Source organism: Nelumbo nucifera, chromosome 5 (genome assembly GCF_055504915.1).
Source record: "Nelumbo nucifera cultivar China Antique chromosome 5, China Antique-T2T, whole genome shotgun sequence".
Lineage (NCBI taxonomy): Eukaryota > Viridiplantae > Streptophyta > Magnoliopsida > Proteales > Nelumbonaceae > Nelumbo > Nelumbo nucifera.
In genome coordinates, this window is record NC_142653.1 from 12,355,429 (window position 1) to 12,372,960 (window position 17,532).

A 17,532-nucleotide genomic window follows, 5' to 3' on the forward strand; every position below is an offset into this window, starting at 1 on the left:
ATCAAGGAAGGAGTAGTTAGAGGCCCGAGGAGTTATCCCCGGGTAAGTACTCCGATGCTCAAGTCAATAGGAGGTGGTAGGTGGTCGGACCAAGCTATAGGGATCTGGTCCGAGCTAAATAGTAGTGTAGGTCTCAGAAGTTGGGGGTCCCTTACCTCGAGCATGGAGTACATTTTTATAGTCGAAGATTCATGTTCTAGTCGGATTGGGCTTCCAGGGTTGTCGGGATGAGGTTAGCCGCCGAGGTATTCGGAATATAGTCCCATCCCCTAGCGGAGTTGTCTTCCTTATTCCTCTTTACCTATAGTTGCGCTCGTGTAGTTGATGTGGTTGAAAGATGGGGGGCCACAATAATAACGTAACTCGACCGAACTATATTGACGTGACCAAGCTAGACTGATGTGGCCGAGCTATGCTGACATGGCCAGACAATAATTGGGCGGCCACATGTCTCGTAGGGCCAAATCAACCATGACCCGAACAATAAAAAGAAAAAAAAAATCTAGAGATTGCTCCATCAATCTGCTACATATTACACTCCGACTTGTCAGCTGCACTAATCCATACGAAAAGAATGGTATAGAATTCATTGACTCCACTCTCCATAATCCACATTTGTTGGGCCTACGGTGGACATACATAACATCCTTGCACAACTCCAAATGAGACATGAATATTTGGATAACCTCAGAAGACACAAAAAAGCGTATTTCATCCCATTGGGTAGACTGCTTTTTTTCGATAAAGAGTTGCAATGATCATGCCAAGCCAAGGTTTTCTTGAAAACGAGAGGCGATCTTTAATAAATCATGAAAAATGACATCATCCGGTGACAATGCCAGACTGTAAAAACTGTTGGAAATTCCTCCAAACATTAATAAGGCATATGATAAAATAAAACCCATTGTTTATCACAAATCACAATATATATTGCAGAGGCACATGTATGTTCTCAATGTGCCGCTGGGTATTATAATCAGCATATATATATAACTGGTAGCTGTTGGTTCTCCAAGATTAATGGATCACATGTATGCCTTTGTCTGCTCCCAGCCTCTTAATCCCCATTCCCCTATAATACAACAAAAAAAAAAACTTAATTTAAAAGATAAAAGCTATTATATTCCCCCTCAAAATTGATGTGGTTGTTTGTAAATGCAGTACCGGGTTTCTTTCATGCAAACTAATTATTAAATAATATAAAATTTTAACATCCAAATCTAAAATAATCTAAACTAATTATTGCGTCAATCCAGTGATTCATTAAACCCAATAATCTGATTGAATGTGGGATCAGATTTTTGGAGCCCATTGGCAGCTCTACCGGCTGCAAGCACCGACTACAAGGCAGAAGGGCCCTTTGTTAAGCTGATTGACCGGAAAGTGGAAACAAGCCATGTTGAATTTGGGTGGGGGTGGGGGTGGTAGTACCAATTCACCCAGTTTGATAAATTTGATCCCACATTCTTATTAAAAGATTTCCCCCACTTAAACCTTCTTATTAAAACAAATCTTGATTTATCTTGCATGTTCAATGGTTAAACCTTCTACTTTTAACATCATTTTCCCTTTCCCTATCTCTCTTTATCTCTCTATTTCTATCACTATCTTCGCCTGTACTTCATTTTTCATCAATGTATTAAAATATTAATGTTTAGGTTAAAACTTAAGTATTGAAAAATATGAATAAAAATGTCTAAAACAAGAAAAAAAATAAGTAATATAATTAGATAAATAATAAAAGTAAAATAACAAAGTTTAATAATTAATTAAAAATTTAATTTTAATATTTTAGTTATAAAAGTTCTCTCTCTCTCCATGGGATATTGTGGGGCCCAAACATCACTATTTGTATTGATGTTGAAGTGCTGCTATCTTTGCCAAACAAACACTATAACAAGATAAGGCTGCAAGTCGGGTTGGCCTGAGCTAACAGTTTACACTGTTTCGGGTTGAGTCCATTGAAATTTTAACAAAATCTTAACCCTAACTTGCAAAAGTTGCACCCTATAACAAGATGTGTCAAGAAGATGATTATAATAGATTGAATCATTACATAACTCAAAAATTGGTCACCCCAATATATTTGGTTATTAATCCAAATAAATATTGATTGATCCAATTTGGTCTGCTAAATCTGTTATATAAATTTTTAGAAAATATATCTTAAATTGGACTTGATACCACTTGCCCCAATTGATATTGTTATAAGGCTCTTGCCACTATTACAACTGTGCATCATAGCCCAGCTAATATAGATATATAGATAGATATGGATATGGACCCATCGCCTGATCCAGTCCAGTTTTGAAAAAATTAACCCACATAGTAAATGGGCATCACTTATAAAAAGAAAATAAATTTTCCGTGAATCCTACATAAATATGAAAAAAGAATTTAGGTATCTTGGCCAATAATACTAAAATCCCATTGACCAACTTTCCCCCTTTTAAAATTCAAAAAAAGAACATGCCCAAAATAATGAAATATCATCTCTCTGAAAAATTAAAAAAAAAATCAGATAAATGTAATTAATATGACTACCCTAAACTCGATCATTGGGTAGAGTCCAACTTTCCATTCTATTGCTTTTTTCATTGTCTATGTCTGTGTAGTTATGTCATAGATGCCGAAAGGTGAACGGCATGACATAGGAAGAACTGTGACCAATCAACCCCCAGGTGAAGGAGGTTCAGGTTCGAAATATCGATGCCCTTATATGGAATAATCGTATTATCTACTTATCCAGAGTTTTTAACAATATATATTTTGTTTTTTTTTTTCTTTTTTTCAGTTTGATAAATTCGAAAATACATATTAGGATAAAAGGATTTGATTATGATACCTAAAATATTATAACCAACCAAACGATCGATGTCATGAAAGTGGTAATCAATCAGGTTCAATTTAGCAAAATTCACCAAAGGTTTTGATTGGTCAAAACTGATATTTCATGGGTCGTGAAAATCGTTGTTTTTCATAATACAAGTGAGAAATCTCAGCCACTAGTTTTGTGGGACCTGATGGGATTTTAGGTCATAAGAAAATCCATACCGAGTACAAGGGTTGTGTGTGCGAGTTCCAACAAGCCACTGCAGCTTTATATGGGGAACATCTCCCGTCATTCATGATGTATGGCTGTAATGGTCGGTTGGGACATTGTTAACACCATTGTCAATGGTAACTGATCCAAACTCCAATATCATTTCCACAGCTGTGGAATTTGGATTTATTTCTTATGAGCACACTTCACACCAACCTCACAAAACTTTAAGGTGTGTATTGAAATAGTAAGGATCACATGCCAATAAAATACGTTGGAACACTCTTTAAACATGATCTGCACCGCACCTGAGACTGGAACCCACCGTGATGATTGGGAGAGTGTTTGAACGTATCTTGTTGGCAGGTTATGCCGACTTGCATTGTTGTTATTCATGGGAAGAAAATCGGATTGGTCACTTTTAACATCAATGGGACTCAGAGGGGTCGTATTAAACCAACCAGGGGACTCAATCTCCCCTTACCTTTTTCTGGCTGCTCAATTTTTTCAAACTAAAAATTTAAAGAGAGAATAAAAATAGATACTTTGATCAAAGAAAACCGTTCGGGCCTAACCCTTTCATGGGGCGGATGCCATTAAGGCTGAGTTTGGAAGGAGTACAAAATCAAATATATAAAGTGCAAAATCTTACATTTTGTATGTATTTACACTGTATATATTTGCATTTATACTCTTTTCAAACTGAGACTAATGAATAATTGCAGGGGGAAAAAATTCTGGTATTGAATTGTTTATACTGAAGTGCTAGCATAGCTCCTCATAGTAAACTTGCTTTCTCTAAGTCAAGGTTCAGTGCTTCTTATTCTGCAAATGAGAATTGAAGCAATAAATCGGAAAATCTTGTTGTTTTGATGACTATATGTTGATTAAATCCAATGGGGGTTTGACTAATCAATTACATGAAAAATACACCTACACACATGTTTTGAAAAATAGTTTTTTCTTGTACTAAAATCAGTTTTTAACTTGTCCCATATTGGAAAATTATAAAACTTGTTTTGAGTATTTAAATAGTAGCTCATTTACATTCCTTAAAAATAAAGATGAGAGTATGAAGGCTTGATATCATGCAACGTGTGTGTGTGTGTGCATCGCGAAAGGCAACTTTGACTTTTTGTGCGAGGTTGACCGTTGATGTTTTCAATGGCCACGATTCGATCAGGTGTAATCAAGAGACACAATTCAAAGTTAACAGTCATTAACTGGTCGTTCAAAGAGCCTTTTTTTTTCCTTACTCCATACCTCTTCAGAAATGCTTTAAGGAGCGTGAATAAAGCATTTACACACACAAGTTTTCGAAATTACTCCTATCTCTCTCAGTCCAATTTGCTACTGTCTCACATGTAGAAGGTTTATTCAGAGACTCTTCAACTTTGCTAGTTGCAAACTCTCGCTCAAAGCTCTGTTGCATTCTAAGAACAGATTTGCCTATAACCCAACAACAAACTCAATGGAACTAAGTGGAGACAAATAACGTTCTAAAGACGGTGTCTTCAAATGCTCATCAGAACTTCTCCTCTAAGTTTCAATGACCCCATTTTCCAACACTTTATAGTGTATGATATATCCAATTGATTGAGGTAAAGATTCAACAGTCTTGAAGTTGAGATAAGTTCAAGAGCAAAGTTAATAAACATTAATTACTCTGTAACATACTTTCTAATTTGTGCAGTCTCCATTGTCTTTTTGTTCATGATTTTTTTTTCTCAATAACATCATTATAAAATGAAGTTTCCATTTTATAAAATTGACTTTAAAAGGGAGTATCAAGTGAAGAAAACAGAGTATCAAGTGAAGAAGAAACAATGAACACCTGAAACAATTTCTTACAAATCATTTACTAATGCATCTGCACCAGGTTAGAGCTTGTTTGGTTTTCAACAATTTTCTTTGTTTTCGTTTTACGATGTTCATCGGTCAAGATTTCATATGCTTCAGCAATGTCTTCGTTTGTGAGGATCGGCATTTATGGAGTGATAGATATGTGCCAATTGACAATAAACTTTTCTAATTTCTTCATCCCATGTTTCATGAGATATGTGAAGTATAGTGTATGGCTCTCTATTTGGAGTTCTGATTTCTCCTTTATTCTTTGCTAAATGAAGAAAAAGGGATTAAGGTTTTATAGACAACATTAAAGTTTGTCATGGAATAGTCTTGTGGTTTTAAGTATTAAAAAAAAAACTAATAGAGGCAAACTGGTCATTTAAGTAGGTGTTTGGCATTAGTGTTGGGAACACCACACCATTAAAAAAAGGGTTTCTATCATATAAGGGCAACTTTTGTGGTTTAATATGAATAAAATTAATATAATTAAAAAATTTCAAAAATAGGTTAACTTTTTAAAAATAATATCAATAAAGGGCAACAATATTGTTCATCAGAGCCGTCACCTGCCACCGCTGTCCGCCCTGAGGGGATGAGAGATCCATCCTATGGACGCGCAAAAGATTGCGGAATAAGGGGCGAATTTCAAAAATTTTTCTCTCCCATCAACTGGGAATCGTATTCCCCATTTAGAAAATCATATTTTCAAGGATCAATTCTGAACCATAAACTGAACCAGATCTGAACCAAAAAGGAGTGGAAAGGATTATACCTGATACGGAGAAGTAATATCTCCCAACGAAGGTGTTCACGCCCAAGGAAGGATCCAAAGACTGCTCCCACTGAAGATGGCGCAGTGCAGGTGGAGCAGAATCAGCAGTGTTCTTCTCCAAGAACTCTATCCTTCGCAAGAATCAACAAGATGGTACGTGAGCACAGCTTCCTTTCAATCCTTTCTCAAAGGACTGATGTCAAAATCCAATCTTGACTTCTCCCACAACTAGAGATCGAACTGGCAAACAGGGCGGCAAGAACAGGGAGGCGGCAAGAGAGTATTTGCAGGGAGCAGAATTCTCTCTTCTTGATTTCAGCACTAAAGAAAATATGATGATCTGTGTGTATATCTTTTAGGCTGCCGCCCCATTCTTCTTTTATAATCTTAAAGGGATCAGCTCCTAATCAGATTAGGAGTTGTTAATCCAAATCATATTTGGGTTAGAAGTCCCTTTAAGTGATAAGGGATAATCCTTATCTTATCTGGAGATCAGATCAGCCATCTCCTAATCTGATTATGAGGTTTCCAGATCTAAATCTTATTTAGATCTTGGACTCTCTAAGTGGATGGGGTCTAAGCCCAATCCTATTAGCTGATCTACTTCAGAATTCGCCCCTTTATTAACTAAATAAACAGCCCAGTTCGAATTGGGCTTTAGGCCCATTAAGCTTATGTGCTCACTTAACCCTCTTAACTGCTGCCCAGTTGGGCTTCCTTGTATGGCGTGAGACCCAAGCATTGATCTACACATCAGCCACATGGGTTCGGCCCAGCCTTTGTTACAAGGCCTGGCCGAATACACTGTTAAAGACAGTGCACCCCCTGAAACCCATCAAATGGGCTCTACGGGCCCAACACTTACCCTAAGAGGTCCCTGGGCCAAGCCACCTTGTAACACCCAGGGACTGTGGGCAGATGCAAGATTAGCCCATCAGGTATTATCCTCAATGGTCTTACACTTAACCTCTCAGCCCATAATGATCATACATTGCCCGACAAGAGAGGACCTCTCCCTCGGCTGCAAGGAACAGTGTTGCACTCTCCACTCATATGGATCCCGGGAATTAAAACCTTTTGCAAACATTTTAGAAACCATATATATACTTTTATATCTTATATAAAATATATTTTGCAAAACAAATCTCAACGGTTGAAATCGGCTACCGGCAGTCTTGGTTTGCATCAGTGAGAGTGCATCCCCGATCATTACCTTTGTCCGACAAAGGGGCTGATCCTGTCACTATGATCATCCACTCAGATGAATTCTCGGACTGTCCCAACATACCCAGGTTTTGACCCCCGCTAAGGATCTCACTGATTGTACATCAAAGATAGCCCAATCCGACACCTAGTGCAGTATCATAATCGAGTCTAGGGGTCGGGTGCAACTTTCCAGTTTTGCCCATCAATCTCCAAGGTCCAGGGCAATACTGGAAATCTGGTCCAGTTCAAAGATTCAATTAATCCTACACTGTATGTGCCTAGGGTCTCACCCTGGCAGCTGAGACAGGCCACCCCAACCGACTTGGTGGCACCACAGTGTCAGCCTTGTCAGGATAGGTCTCCCCAGACCGACCCACCGGCTGTGAACATTCTAAACTAACACGAGTCTCATTAAGTGTCCAGTTTAAGGGTATTACACAGAAACATACCAAGGGAACATGAATCAAATATGTATCTTTATTCATTTACAATAAACTCATAAAGTACATCATTCTAATTGAAGCTAAGGGCATACAAAACTGTCTAACAGCCCACCTCCGCCTTTGGCAACATTGTCGGAGGTGGTTGGAGGTAGAGGTGGCGGCGACGATGGCAACGACGCTGGTGGTTTCTTTGTCCAATGCCGCCACCTCCGCCCACCTTTGCCTCCGCCTCCAGCAATGTTGTCGGAGATGGGTGGAGACAGAGGTGGCAGCGTCGACGGGTAGAGGAATGACCACCAATGCTGCCACCGCCACCTCTGCCTCTGACAATGTTGCTAGAGGTGGAGGTGACGGCGTTGGACAGAGAAACCACCAGCATCGCCACTGCCACATCTGCCTCCGGCCACCTCCGGCAGCGTTGCCAGAGGCGGAGGTGGGGGTGGGCGGAGGAAGCGGCGGACAGTAGCGAACAACGGTGGCGGGTAACGGCTCTGGTGAACAAATGGCAAGAAGAAGAAGATGAACAGTGTTTTTGCCCTTTATTGATATTATTTTTAAAAAGTTAACCTATTTTTGAATTTTTTTTAAATATATTACTTTTATTGATATTAAACCCCAAAAGTTACCCTTATATGCTATTACCCCTTAGAAACAATGATTATTTTTTGTCTGGAACTGGTGTTGCCACATAGGCTGTTTTCTAAGAAGGCAAAATTGGTTTTGTTTGATACTAGTGTCGGCAACAACATTTTTAACATAGTCTATATTATTGAACATCCAAGAAAATGCCACATCATTGCAGCGTTGGCAGCAATGCCATTGTTTTCTTATAAAACATTGAATATGACATTGCTCCGGACCACACTCTTCCGATTTCCAAGACATGGTTTAGAGCAATGCTTTTTCTTTTCCTGAAAAATGATGCCAAATAAAAAGAGATTTGAAGCACTGTTTTCTCTAATATGACACCATTTTCTGAAAAAAAACGGCATGAATGCCAAACAACACCGCTAAATAGTTCGCATATTTGAGTTGGAGAACTATGCAAATTGGAACGCGTCCCAATTTGATAGGGAATTGGGAGTGCACCCCAGTACACACAAAGCCGGGTGCACGAAATCCAAACTCGATTCGTTTAACCTTTCCCTCGTCTGCACCATGTGTGAACGCGTTGCTTACTCATTGTTCTAAAAAAAAATAGAGTCACTTGAAAAATGTGTGAGGAGTCATCGTGGTCCTTCTTTGTTATCATTCTCTCAATTATTCTCTCTCATGTTACAACTTAACAGCCCGCCATGTGAAACCCCAATTTTGTGGGGGCTACACTCGCAATATAAGTCGCAACGCAACTTAACACAATATATATATATATATATATATATATATATATATAAAAAAAACTGTTCCCTATTATTGGTTTTGGCATCGTGTGATAATCATGGATTATCCATTGGTCACCGGTAGTGCAGGTACTCTCACGTGTGATAATCATGGATTATTCAAATATCTATTTATCTATTATATATATATATATATATATATATATATAAACAATTCGGAAACGGAATCGTTATGACCTCCGGTTTCTAGGTCAACGGTTCAATTGTTTAGTTCGAATGAATGGGCCCGTCCTAACAACAAAAATAAAAAATAATAATTAAAAATAAAAATGATCAAAACTGTTAAATGGGTTAATGGATCAACGGTTTGATCACCCAAGTCAATGAATCATTAACGGATTCAATGATTTTTGGGCGAAGACCAGATTTGAAATAAAACAAAACCGATTGCTTGATCCAGGAAAAACTCAAGAGTTATATCTTTTTTCTTCCTCAAGGAGAGGGGTTAGTCGGCCATTCAAATTTCAATATAGTATAAATTTTTTGTAAAAGGTAACCAACCAATCAACTGGTAGCCAGCATCTACTTGCTACTAGATAAACTGGTATTCATTTAAATTCGTCCTAGTCTTCTGATGGGCTAAAGTTTTCAGGCACAATATAAATTTCCAAAAAATGATATTATTTGCACATTTGGGAAAGCAGATCTTATTAGATGTTCCAACCAACTTGATTATCATCATCACCATCTAAGTCATGTTTCACTCTTCTGTTCTATTTAATATCATATCCATTATTAAATCATGGGTTCGATTATGATATGGAGGGTGTAAATCAGGTTTGCCCTGCCTACTCTATTTAAAGAATTTAGCCTACATAGGGCATTCAAAGATGGCACCTAAAAAGATCATAATAACCATTCAACCAGTATCATCTAATTGCTAATTAATCAAGTGGTATTCATTTCTATAAAGGATTTGGATTGGAACTGCCCATGATACATTTCGCTTTCTTGTTTCCCCGTGATAGCAAGGAATAAGACGTCTCAATGGCGGGTTCCTTGCATCCATGTCGAAGTAACAGCCTGTTATTCAGGAACGCGGGATCTGGATGCAATGCATCAAAGGATTAAAAAAACAGGAAATTCACAAGGTAAAAAGACAAATCTGTTTACTGTCAAAGAGCCAGAATATTCAATATTTCATTAAGTCATCAATAGTTTTTTTTCTTACATATCAAATATCTTTGGTCATAATCCAATAAATGTACGCAGCTATCGAAAAGTTTGATCTTGTTGCTGTTTTCTAGCTATCATGCATTTTCATGAATGATACCTCTGTTTTCTACTCATATATATATATATATATATATATATATATATATATATATACTCCATCGTGGAAGTTAATTACTTGAACAACTAAGTACTCTACCAAATTAAATGACAAAGCTACGCCTAAAACAAGGAAATTAAGCATGAGCAACTCTGATATTAGCATCTGTAAATATAAATACTTGGCAGAGCTAATTAAATAAAGACTGATGGAATTTACTGAGTAAATTAACCCAGTGACGTGACTGAGTCCGATTTCATTTTTTCCAAACTTGGCGGCTTGCCACAAAGACGACGACAAATGAAACTGGAAAGAAAGTAAAGGCCAGCTAAAAAAGATAGAAAGAGACATAATGGAACAGTGCGATAGGCCCTCGCCATACTGCGGTTAGAGTTTTATCTTTTCAGTCTTCATGGAGACGGTTGCTTCATTAAGATTTTACCCAAAAAAAAAAAAAGATAAGCGATCTAGTACACTCCTTCCAGACAATAATAGCCGTTCGATTTGAATATAATCTTTTGTACATAACGCAATGCACTAGATATCTGATCTAGTGGTTGTTGAATCAATCCATTATTAATGCATTTGGCAGTCCCCACAGAAGAAAATATTAAGCAACCAGACAAAAAAAGTTCATAATAATGCATTTAAGTAAAATACCTTCACATTACGACCATACAAGCAGCTTTCGAGAAGTAAATAACTTTTTTCAATGAGAGTGAGCCGACGTTCATCAATAATCATCGTCGCGTTGGTGCTTGGTGGTCTGTTTAATTTTCCTATAAGAAGGCTGAGAGAGAACTCAGAATTGCAGCAAGCAGCAAAAAGAAGATAATTAATCGTCATTGATTTAGCTAGCTAGCTAGTATGGTTTCTTTCAAGGAAAAGCAAGCTCTTCTACTTGAAGAAGTCCATACACTACCCCCTCTGAGCCCACTGTCTCAGTGCATTAACAGTTCTAGCCTCTCAATTCCCATAATCGGGGTGTACGAGCTGGGTGCCCCGCTCAACAGATCCCAAACTGCTACGTTTCTCCAAGATATCTTCATACCCATCAATGATCGCTTCTCTTCTGTCATCATCACCGACAAGAAGGGAATGCAGAGATGGAAGAAGGTGGAGGTTGATATCGACGAACACATTCTCATCCCCACCTTCCCTTCTGGTTTATCCAGAGAAGACTATGACGACTACACCAACGAGTACTTGTCCAAGATTACAATGGACCCTCTCCCAGAAAACCGGCCTCTGTGGAACGTCCATGTCATCCCTTACCCGTCCACCAACGCCGAGGCCACTCTGGTGTTTAAGATCAACCATGCAATTGGTGATGGCTACTCACTCATCGGTGCACTGTTTTCCTGCCTGAAAAGGGCGGATGATCCTTCGCTTCCGCTTACTTTCCCTTCCATGTCCTCCAGAATGATGCAAGGTACAGGAGGGTTAAGTAAGTGGTCTAGATTGTGTAGCTTTCTAACTGTATGCGTCAACACTCTTACCGACTCTGCTCGGAGTGTGTTGTTTGGTACGTTTCTGGAAGATGATAAGACCGCAATCCGTTCTGGGTTGCCCGAAGTCGAGTACGAACCGATTTCCATCTCATCCATTACATTCTCCCTCGACGACCTAGGCCGAATCCAGTCCAAGTTTGGCGGGGTAATCAAACTTTCTTAAAAATTAATTAATCATGAGCTTAATTCGATCTTCAGTTCTAATTTTAACACATGCACAGTTCTATATATATATATATATATATATATATATGTTTCTAATTAATCAACACAATTGAAAACTCGACCAACCCCAGTCGATCGAGTTCCAGGAAAACTGGAAATTAACTAATTAATTAACAAGTTTGTTGTTGATTGAACTTAGAGCAGACTGTGAACGAAGCGGTGACCGGAATCATATCATACGCGATCCAACTGTACATGAAACGAGTAGGGAAGGTATCAAAGAAGGCGAGGATAACATCTTTGGTGGTGTTGAACGCAAGGATGTTGAAAGGGTTTAAGACAGTAGGCGACATGCTCAAGGCTAACATATGGGGAAACCGATTTAGCTTGTTGCACGTTTCGGTTCCATCCAACGTGGACGTGAACAAAGTGGATCCCATGGATTTCGTAGTCCAAGCAAAGAAAGAGATGAGGAGGAGGAGAAACTCCATGGCTCTCTTCTTCAACAATAGATTGCTTCACGTCTTGAGGAGCATCAGAGGCCCAGAGGTTAGTTATTTAATTGATTATTTGATTTAACAACAACAACTCATCATCTTCTCCTTCTTGTTAATTAATTATCACTAACTGATAATTATATGAATTAATTAATTGGTATGTTGTGGTCATCATCTACTAGGCTGCATCTCGATATATATACTCAACATGGAAGAACGCCAGCATCACAATGACTAGCTTGGTTGGTCCTACGCAGAAAATGGTGATAGCAGACCTTCCCATTAACAGCTTCTACTTCACGTTGGCCGGTGTTCCTCAGGTGAGCTCTCAAATTAAGAACCATTCAACCTAGCTAAAAGCTTATATATAATTAAGCCCCATTAAGGTGAGGTCCTGAATAGGTTTTTCTTCTCTACCGCGTGATCAATTGTTTTTCTTGATATCGGCGATTTCTAAAAATGAAGCAAAACCATTTCATTTAAAAACTTATTCTTGGTTTTATATGTGTTTTTTGTACTCAAAACTGAAACAAACAAAAAATAAATATATTTTTTAATTACTTGTTTAAAACTTGAGCATGCTTTTTCTGATTATATTTAATAGCATGCTCTATAAATCATACAATTTTTACACTACAAATAAAATTTTGTTTTTTATTTTAAAAGCCATTATTATTTTGTTGGTTCTAAAAATATGTATTGTTCTTTGAAATAAAACTGGCCAGTGTTTTTTCCTTTTAAAATAAAAACTAAGGAGGCGTTCTATAACATGAATATTAAGCCAACACATGTTTTTGAAACCATCAAAATAATGATTCATAAAATAAAAACAAATTTTTAAAAGCAGAAATCCAAGGACTTTTTTTTTTTTGTTTCAGTTTTAGAAAAACATACACAACCATTTTTGTGTCTTTCGGATGATTTTAATTCGTTTGTTTTTTCCTTCAAACCAAACATAACCTTATGGAACCGACACTATAAAAAAGCAATTCACGTTGGTATGGAAACCAAAAAAATTCATGCCATAAAACACCGCCTTAGTTTGCTATTTACCCATGGATTCTATTATTGCAGATGTATACAAAACATAGCGCATTTACTTTTTCTTGCCAGGAGAAAGAACTAAACCTCCCTGAACCTCAAGCCACACAACAACTAACGCATGGCAACATAAGAGTAATACTTTGTCGTTTCGTTCGTCACGAACATTGCGTACAAGCTTGGATTTTAGTGTTTGTTAGAAGCAATAATTTTCATATACCAATACCCACATTGTTTTGTTGGGTCAAGAAACTGGCCACGTCATAGAGTTTTGGTCTTTTGGACTTTGGACTGGACAGCACTGGATTGATGGCTTGATGCATACCACTGGGTCCAGTTTATGGGCCCAACCCATTGACAGACATCCATAGACAAGAGTGTAGAAAGGCTGACAAAAAATATTAATAAATAAAGAAAAAACAAAAATGCAACAAAAGTCCTCTGGTACTTATCAACTTTATACATTCTAACTTATCCATAGTTTTTTTTTTTTTTAAGCTTAACATATCAATACTTTAGTGAAGAAAGAACAAATGATGCCTGAACCAACTTTAGAAGTAAATAGACCTTAGTTTTTTTTTTTATTTCATATAGTTATTGGATTAGATCAAAATCAAATAGAAGACAAGTGATTATTCCTTGCTTAAATCTAATTTCTGAAATCCTTACCAAGCTTTTCATTGGATTTGGCATTGCAAACCCAATTCATGAATGTTGGCATCAAGCCTCAAGCATGCTAGTTTAATTATATTAGAGCTTTCCTAAACAGAATAACACAATAAGCCATTTCTTTAATTTTGTTCTGGGTGAGCTGTAAAAATGGAACACTTAGCCTTAATTTTGGCTTCACGTTGTTGGATTACAGAGCCTTGTATTTACCATAGTGAGTTACATGGGAAAGCTGAGGGTGGCCGTGAGAACAGAAAAGGATTTCATCGATTCTCAGCTGTTCGTTTCATGCATGAATGAAGCCTATGAAAAGATTTCTGAAGCGGCTGAAGCGATTCGAACGGCTCCTGGGAAGAATTCCAAGAAATCTGATTGAAAAACCTGTTCAAGCTACAAAGAGCAAACCACATGGGCCATGGAAATACCGATAAAATATATGATTTACTAAGGATAAATATTCTGATCTAGTCTATGGCTTATATTTGCCAGATTGCAGCTTTATACTACTGCACTTTATCAACAATAAATTATATAACTCCAACCCTGCATTCCTTCCTCTACTTCTTGTATCAATTAATAGAAGATCCCGATTGTTGCAAAACTCTGCTGATCATGTGCAATAATCCCTCAACATCTATCGATTTTCCATCTACCCCATTTTTTCCTGCACTCCTGTAATCCTTTCTCTCAGTTTATATAGCTTTGAGAATAGAAGATTATCGATTGCAGATTCAATCAGCATTTTGTCAAGAAAACGAATTCGATGGCCACAGCAAATATATTGCATCAGAAAAAAGAATATAGAAACAGAAGGAAAAAAGAAAACCAAAATAATCCGAAATAACTATTGATTTCTCTTTTTAAAAGCTTAACAAATCGAAGTTTGAAAAGACGCTCGGTTATAGTGCAGGTGATCGAAACACAATTAACAGAAAACACCACTGGAGCTCTTACCCTCTACAATAAGATTTGATGTGCATGGGATTTATTGTTTAAACAGATGATGAGATGGAACAGATTTTCAAGCAAGTGTCTGCAATAAAAAAGTAGGACATTTAAGTATCACTACAAGAAAAATTCTTGATTTATAAAAGAATTTACAAAATAATTTCAATTACAAATAATGACACCTGATCGGACTTGAAATGATTTCATAGATTGGCAAGGTAATTGATAAATTTTCATGAAGGACAACTTGGCCAAGGATCAAATTTCTGTAGCTTTACAAGGTGAAACTCGGAACCTGATCACTAGCAACACCAGAATGGCAAGTTTGCAAAGCAATGAACTTATTATCCACAATCATGTTGTTCGAAACTTCAGCATCAGAGTGAAGATTGGTTGTGCAGTCCGCTAGCATAGCTGGTTTTGGAAACCCTGTCTGACACTCAAATCAACTTGCTGCTGCACCCGAGCATGACTTGATGATTGGAACCACTCTTTTCCAGATTCTAAGTCTGATTGGAACCCGATCATGCCTTCCAAAACGTTAAATAACATTTTTATCAACTGACCCAAATAAACAAACATTAGTGATAATGCTCTAGGTGTTATATTTTAACTGAGCAGAAATTGGAATGACTGGTGCACCATCAGCAACAGTTTTCTGAAAAAGAAAAGTCGTAAAATATTTTAGTTCAACTTCAACAAAATGGTGAAGGCAAATCAACAAGATAACTTACTCCTCCTTTAAGATGAAGGATAATTCAAACCTTTAAGTTAATAAGTTTGGTGAACAACCAAAGCCCAATCTGATTGTCATTCAGCTAAAAAATTGGGTTTATTTTGAAGTTTGTTTTAATTTCTTGAAAGTGGTTCAGCAAAAGGCGTTTGGGTGGTTTTAGCTGAACATTCGGTTAACTTGGTTTGACGAAAGTTGTTGAGGCGCTCCGGATAAGCAATATAAAGCATGATTTTTAAAATTGAATTGGTCAAGGGTCTGGTTACCGGTTCGAACAGTTTGACCGTTCAATCTGAAAAGCTGGTCCGTTTTGACAAAAAATAAAAATAAAATTAAAAAATTTGAAAAACGGTAAAAACCGTTCAAATGGTTAACCAGTCGGTTCAATGATTAACTGACCAAAATCAACGGTTTTGAAAGAAAAAACGGGTTTAAAGAAAAACGAAACCAATTAGATAATCAATTCCCAATTTTTTCGGTCTGACCGTCTGATTCGATCCAGTTTTAAAAACCATGATATAAAATAGACAACTCACAAGTTTACAACATATAGGTCTCAAGGTGCGAAGCTTCAACCCTTCCAAATGGGCACAAAAGCAAGTGAGAGATTGAGTGGTTGTGGTCTTGTGGGTCATGAGCAATTTATGGCTGGCGTGGAATGTAATGAACCGTCCCACAGCCCACAAAACAGCTGTCAAGTACAGCTCTCCTCAAGGACGGAACCAATGCAGCAGGCCCAATTCAGAGTTGGGATCTGCTTGGAAACAAGATGTGTTGCACTTGCTGATACAGTATGTCACAAATGAATACATCACAAAGCCGGATATGGTGTATCTTATTTCTATGTTTTTCTTAACCAAAATCCTTAACATGTATATAGGTGGATAAAGTTAGTAGGCTTTTTTCCACCGATTTTCGGGTTAATAGTTTGACCGGTTCAAATGGATGGTCTGTTTCAACTTAAAAAATAAATAAATAAAAATGGACAAAACCATTGTCTAGGTCAAATAGATCGACAGTTTGAGTCAATGGATCATTGATTAAGTCAACAGTTTTTTTACAAAGGACCTTAGGCTGTGTTTGGAAACGATGCAAATGGAGTATAATTCCCGGTTAGGGTAAATTTACACTCTGGTTCACTTTTGTCTGTGTTTGGCAACATTAATTACATTTATGCATTGATAAATGACAAAAAAAACATGTTTTTTGATGCATATTTACATTGATAATAAGATGTAAAAGTACATCAATAAAAAAGAAGTAAATTTATATTCAAGTGAATTTTTGATAAAAAAAAAGGCATATGTTTTATTGGAATTCTTATTTGCATCCATTACAGCTAAAAATCTATTTGATAAGAAAGTAAATTTGTCGCGCAAAACTAACCCAACTTTATAATTTATATAAACCATTTTACACTCTACATATTTGCAGCCTTAGGGGTAAAACGGAATCAATAAATGGTCCCTAGGACGGTTAACAACAGTTGAAAAACGGTGCATATTACATGTTATTGGGGTATTAAGGGTCGGGGGCTCAATAGGATGATTGTAATTAACGTTCACCGACCTTACCACACCACAAATGGATCCACAGTTACACGGGTTTGATCCCATGCCTCTCTCTATATTCAAAGTGACGTCAAATGATCATCTCAGCTAGTTATTGGGCAATAAAAAGTTGTAGGTTAATGATCTAAAATAGAGGTTTCAGTTAACAAACCCAAGAACAAGAAAGAAGATAAATCGAGTATCGAGCAATAGAGATCTAAGTTATAGTGTTCACATTTTCACCAAAACCCTATCTCCCAATAATCCAATATACCTGAAGGCTGAAAAGTTCCCCTTCTCTTTTCTCTTGAGAAACCCCTAAACTGTGACAGACCCACAAAACTGATAAGTAATGGATTTTGCAAGTCCAAAGTGCTGTGATTCTGATTCTGGGATTTGTGAGTTTCACCTACTACAAGTCCAGATGACTTGC

The 17,532-nt window shown here is 37.3% G+C and overlaps 1 protein-coding gene and 1 long non-coding RNA gene across 3 annotated transcripts; one reads left to right on the forward strand and one right to left on the reverse strand.

The window, feature by feature from the left end:
• The first annotated feature begins 10,667 nt into the window (after nt 1-10,667).
• On the forward strand, nt 10,668-14,469 carry LOC104605653 (wax ester synthase/diacylglycerol acyltransferase 4-like). 2 transcript variants are annotated; one of them, XM_010270501.3, is made up of 4 exons: nt 10,668-11,641; nt 11,866-12,210; nt 12,341-12,478; nt 14,065-14,469. In XM_010270501.3, exons 1-4 carry the CDS (start codon nt 10,853-10,855, stop codon nt 14,242-14,244), a joined length of 1,452 nt encoding a protein of 483 aa, XP_010268803.1. In that variant the 5' UTR covers nt 10,668-10,852; the 3' UTR covers nt 14,245-14,469. The 2 variants fall into 2 exon arrangements, with proteins under 2 accessions (XP_010268803.1, XP_088743186.1); XM_088887060.1 differs by lacking the exon at nt 14,065-14,469 and adding an exon at nt 13,233-13,632.
• LOC104605660 (uncharacterized) lies at nt 14,138-16,075 on the reverse strand. The gene is made up of 2 exons (XR_016075926.1): nt 14,999-16,075; nt 14,138-14,901 (listed from the first exon to the last, which is right to left on the reverse strand). It is a non-coding gene; the product is annotated as an uncharacterized LOC104605660 (long non-coding RNA).
• Between the last annotated feature and the right edge of the window lie 1,457 nt (nt 16,076-17,532).

Coding starts and splice junctions, on each gene's coding strand:
- LOC104605653 (XM_088887060.1), top strand. CDS start 10,853: ATGGTTTCTTTCAAGGAAAAGCAAGCTCTTCTACTTGAAGAAGTCCAT. Junction 12,211..12,340: donor GGAGCATCAGAGGCCCAGAG/GTTAGTTATTTA, acceptor ATCATCTACTAG/GCTGCATCTCGATATATATA. Junction 12,479..13,232: donor CGTTGGCCGGTGTTCCTCAG/GTGAGCTCTCAA, acceptor CTATTATTGCAG/ATGTATACAAAACATAGCGC.